General features: G+C 34.1%; 1 protein-coding gene across 1 annotated transcript; it reads right to left on the bottom strand.

Moving 5' to 3' along the window:
- Nucleotides 1-668: 668 nt before the first annotated feature.
- LOC127118472 (uncharacterized) lies at nucleotides 669-2,956 on the bottom strand. The gene has a single exon (XM_051048684.1). It carries the CDS (start codon nucleotides 2,835-2,837, stop codon nucleotides 873-875), a length of 1,965 nt encoding a protein of 654 aa, XP_050904641.1. The 5' UTR covers nucleotides 2,838-2,956; the 3' UTR covers nucleotides 669-872.
- Between the last annotated feature and the right edge of the window lie 2,811 nt (nucleotides 2,957-5,767).

The following is a 5,767-nucleotide window of genomic DNA, read 5'->3' as shown; positions in this document are numbered from 1 at the left end:
TTGCTAAAAATTTCTAGAATTCTCTTAGATATAATGTGTATGAAAATGCTAGAAGAATCTAAAACTATTGTGATACTAATCTATCATAAAACATCTTTATAAGAACTAAAATAATTTATAAACATTCAGAGATTGATTAAAACTATAAATAGGCAATTAGTACTTTGTAATTGATAATTAAAAAACAATATCATTTCCTTCTAAAAGGCTTTAAACTACGATTCCTATTCCAATATAATCACAACACACGGATCTTATAGTCTTCTTCCTAAACAATTTTCTAAAATTACCTTATATTCAAATATCAACAATTTTGTCGTACCCGATTTTCGGTGTGAAACATTTTCTTACTTTTTCTGTTAATTTTTTATTCATTGTATGATAAAGAAAAAGTAATCATTATACTTTTAATTTTTTTATTAGTTGTATTTATTTTATGTTATTTAACTTGAATATTTTTTAAAGAAAAAAATATTTATAATTTTAAATTAAACAAATAAAATATGTACGGATAGTGTAAAATATTTTACACTGTGAACCAATGAGACTCGTGTATTCTCCCATCATATTTTGATTTTTAAAATAGTGTTATGATTTGATAATATAAAATATTTTAATTGGATGTCAGTAAAATACTTTTTTAAACTAAGAATAAGCGAGGAGTGCTATTTAAATTAACAATTAATATAATATTCACTATCATATAAAATACACAACAGATAAATTTATTTCTTAGTCACATCTCTCTTCTTCCTAAATATACTAAATATACTTATGTAACTTGACTTTGGTGGCACCAAGCCTCTTAAGTCGTTCCACCCTTAATAATTGGAGAGTTTTTGGCGGTGCTTCGGTGGTCAACCCCTCTCTGTTTAAGTGTTTTCATTGTTCCCTGGCAAAATTCCCAGTCTAAGAATGGTGGTGTTCTGTTTTGTCTCGCCGGCAGTTGGGTTTTGGTGACGGTTGATCGAATCGGTTCTTAACTGCCCCTTGTTGATCGAATCGGTTCTCTTCTTCCCCAAATCACTTCCACCAAAGAAATAATCGAGACCGTCTTCAATGTCTGACATTCCATACTTGATATACATATCAACAACATCCTTACCATGAACATCTTTGAACCTGCCAATGAATTTTTCATACTCTGGCAATAAAGTCTTATTCAGAGACCGGCGCATTGATTCCCTTATACCTTTATCAACTATAAAACAATTCTCATACTTACGTATATCTGAAAAGTAGATATTGAACAATCTCATTGATTCTACATTAGGAGCCATTGACTCACTTTTCTTTATTATGTTTAGAACCTTATTCCATGAGTATTTTATATACTTTCTAATGTTTCTGTGTACCGTTGAAGTTTGCTTTTGACTCCAATCTTCGCCCAAAAGGGTTTTCAAGGGAGGATATCTTGCCACCAATTCTATGTACCTATTGTTATTCAACATGAAAAGGTTCCTTAAAGTATCGTTTGTGTAGTTTTTTGATTTTGCAACTAAATTACTATGTAATAGTTGTATCAGGTCATGGATGTGGAAATTAGCTGCATTATCTTTATCTTCAGAAAAATGGAGTATGCAAATCATTACCTCAGGAGTAAAGGGATGAACCTCACAACCGAGAAAAGTATCCTTCAACCTGTTGTAGCCACTATGCGTCTCTGATACTAATAGTTTTTTCCACAATTCAATTTCCATTCTCCTCCATTTCAACTTGAAAAAAATGCAACAGTCCAGAGAGAACCCGGAAAAGACGCGGTCCCAAATCCTTCTCTCGTTAGGAAGAAGTATTCTCAGAGTCATGTAAAAAGCATTGATCAAACTCTGAATACTCTTATTCTCAAAGTCATACAAGTTGACATCCTGCAATCCAAGTCTACATAGGCACATGTTCAAGAAGTTGTCTCGGAAACTGTTGTACAGTTCGCAACACTGTGTTTTAAACCCAGCTGTCACCATCTTCCCCACAATTTTGTTTAGGCCGTCTATAACGCTCTCCATCCCCGTGATTTTGTAGGAATGCTGCCAAATAATGAAGTGATTATTATTGTTATTATTGATATTATTAATAAACTCCGGCCAAATCATTTGATTAAGCTTCTCATTCATCTTAGTTAGAGTCCTTGTATACTTCTCCATCTTGATGCGACCTTTATCAACACTATTGGTTTGAATGACTGGCCTTATATCCATGTTTTCTTGACCGGAATTATTGGATTCTTCTCGTATGATTAGATGAACGTTTTCTGAAGCAGTGCTAGATTCTGGCTGGACTTGAATGACCACCGAATGTTGGTCTTGAAATTGGAGTCTATGATGCACACTTTCGATTGGATTGCCCAAATAAAAACGAAGGATGATCAGGAAATAACTGAAAATCACTCCCACAACGACTAAAAACAATTTAATCTTCATGAGTTGTAAAGTTAGATACCCGCAGAAAAAATATAACAGATCAACTTCGAATCCAAAGTGAGTCTGCTTAGATAAACTGAGAGACATGATAGCAAACGCAGCGCACGAAATAAGACTATATAAATCTGGTTTTCCGTTTGCTTTATCAAAAAAGAAGGAGTAAACAGTGGTGATTGTGAAAACAGAAAATACCAAATGAGCTTTTAGTCCAAGACTTATACTAGAGGTTTGGCATGTGTTTGCATAAAGGATGGTGAGGCATATAATGAAACTGAAGATGGTATAAAGAAATACCTTCAAAAAATTCCATTTTCCAAATAGATGATTGAAAGAAGAGCTGAGAGCATAAGAGAGTAAACCAACAACAGATGAAACAAAACACACAAATCTCCATATCTTTGGCTGCATCAAACTTCTCATTAAGGCTCTTCACCAGCGACTAGTTGCATTTTTATATGAAAAATGTAACGAATGATATAAAGTATATAACCCCGTTGATTTCTGGCAGCATGTTAATTAAAAGTCATCACTCGTTTTAAAAATATTTTAAAATAATGAATGAAAGGAGCATATACTTGTACTTTTTGTCTCTTGCTCTATGGACATTGGTGTATAAGACAGAAAAGGTTTACTTTAGTGTGAATGAGAAACAAATATACTTTTAGACAAAACTATCTATGTATGGACGGACATCCATACATGCCATAGAAACCTTGAGATATAAGTTAATAGAAAATGTAATTGGATAGATGTAATGTAACAGAAGAAAAAAAAAGGCAAAATAATTAAGGTAATGAATAAGGATTTAGGAGGAATTAGAATGGTCCTAATATAATCTTCACAAAAGAGACGGGCGCAATGCAGGTGCTAAGATGAGTTTTTGAATAATATTATAAAATATAGATTTTTTTTAATTCTAAAAAATTGTAATTGAGAAGAAAAGATGAAAATTTAAATGAAAAGAAATATGTTTGAATCATTGAAATGTAAATAAAACATCACAATGTAATTTTAAAATATAAAAAAAAAAAGTGTAAATTTCAATGAAAAAAATTTATATTATCTTTTTTTATTTTATTTTAACATCTATAAGAATGTTTATTCTTCATTATTTCATAGATAGAAGACGTTTCACATTTAAATTACTCAGATTCTATGTAGTCACTCATGACCATCAACATTAAAATCATAGACGAAACTCTCTATTTTGCGTTGAATTTGTAATCTAGAAGAGATTTTTTTTTATAAAAATAATCAAGTTTTTAAAATATATTCCTAAAATAACCACTATTTCAAGTTATTTACCAATATAACCAGCCTTCTAAAAGCATGCGTCAGTTGGAATGGCGCATGCATGTTGCCATTGAACTAAGGCGTCAATTGGAATGACACATGCATGCAGATGAAGTCAATGCAATTGGTGCATGCTTTTATGACATGAAAAACATGCGCCATTGCATGTGCCGCATGCTTTGAATATAGATTTTTTTAATTTTTTATGTTATACTTATATAAAATTGAAATAAATAGGTAAATGAAAAATAATTAATACTATTATGATCTAAAACTAAAATACACAACATTGACAAGAAAATCAATGACCCGCTCGATTGAAACGCCCCCCCTGTTCCACATCCCGATGAGTTAGTCTACCTGCGAGGTCTCCCACGATTTTCCTGAGGTGTTTGGGGTCTTCGAGTGCTGACATGATGCAATGGTGGCTGATGTGAAGGTCTGGTGGAAGGTCCAACGGTATTTGACAAATTTATCATCATTTCTCCCCCAATAGTTAGTCGTGTTGTCGCCAACGGCACTGCCGTAATTTAGTACGGTGCCAATATTGTCGTAGTTGGATTGTTGTGGTTGGGTTATTTGTGGACGGTATGGTTGTCCGAATTGGGACATTGAATCATTTTGGAAATAAAGCAATGGTTATTGTGGTGTAAGAAAATCAATTTTTGGATGTTGTGACGATGAAATGTTTGGATGTTCATAAGTGGGGGGCTATGGTGGGATGAGGTTGAATCGTATGAATCATCTGGGCTATAGACAGATGTGGTGGCTGCGTATGGTTATTGGTGGTAAGGGTTTGGTTCCTGATTTTAAGTTTGGGTGTGTGACATGAATTGGTTGCAAGGTTGGGTGTTTGGTGGTTGGGTGTATATGGTATAGTGATGGTGTGAGGTTGGTCGTTGGGTTTGGGTGGGTTGACATTGTTCTTGGGTTTGGTAAGGGTGTGGGGTTGGTTGTTGGGCCGGGATTTGTTGTTGGGCGTATGATGACGAAGCTCGTTGGCATGGACCAATCAAATCCTTGGCTCATACACAAACTGTGGCGTTGTAACCGACCTAAATCAAGTCATACAATATTGAGTTGGTCTAGTATCATGTATGATTGGTTCGTTTAAGATGTGTTGACATCGATTCCTCCAATGACGACACATCTCTTTTGCGAAGTCTCTCAAATCAAAAAAACCCCATTGGCCATCGACTCTTTGTTGATGCCAATCTCCCAAACACGTCAGAGATTCTAGAATTTGTTGTTGCATGTCAAACTGCAGTTTCACAGGGTCACCCTGGTGCATCTCCACAGTAGTGAATCGGATGGTTGGTGTTTTTGTTGTCCAAACTACATCATCATCGTGGTTAAACTGATGGTCAAGACCCAGATACGGACTCCAATGTGGTCTAAGAGATTGCGATAGACTACTACAGCATGTTTGGGACACCTGTTGTAGTTCATCCCCTGAACTGACCACATAGATCGAAAAGATTGAAAATATATTAGTTACAATCAATTGTAGTCTAAAGTCTAACAAATTAGAAGATTTAAGATAAACTTACTTTGTTGCGTATGGGAATGTGAGTGGCTTCTCGTTGACCGGGGCGAGTGACAACATTCTTGACCAACCCCATGCTTGTAGCAAATAGGCACAAGAATAAAATGTATAAGTATTTTTTTTCGGAATTTTTACACAACGAACTATATAGATGAAACAAAACAGTTGAACCCCAACTATATGTGCCTACTTCTTATGTTTTGTAACAACGACAAATACATAATATTTACCGTATTATCAGTACTTTCAGAAAATAAACAATTACCAAATAGGATCATAATATATCAACGAGCTTTAATTATCTTTTCATACTCAGTAGATTCTTCGTTTAATGTTATACTTGAATAATATTGTTTAAGATATTTTAAATTAATATCTTGGCCCCTAGGTTGATCCAAAGTTTGTCCCGTAGTTGTGTCTTCACATAAAAGGGCACCCAATAACTCCTCGCATATAGAGTTATCTTGGTTAAATCTACCATTTACGGTCTTACCATCGAAAGATATACCTA

The sequence above is a fragment of the Lathyrus oleraceus genome, chromosome 2 (assembly GCF_024323335.1).
Source record: "Lathyrus oleraceus cultivar Zhongwan6 chromosome 2, CAAS_Psat_ZW6_1.0, whole genome shotgun sequence".
Taxonomy (NCBI): Eukaryota; Viridiplantae; Streptophyta; class Magnoliopsida; order Fabales; family Fabaceae; genus Lathyrus; species Lathyrus oleraceus.
The sequence above is the reverse complement of the archived record's forward strand: the minus strand, read 5'-3'. Positions and strand labels throughout refer to the sequence as shown.

Coding starts and splice junctions, on each gene's coding strand:
- LOC127118472 (XM_051048684.1), bottom strand. CDS start 2,837: ATGAGAAGTTTGATGCAGCCAAAGATATGGAGATTTGTGTGTTTTGTT.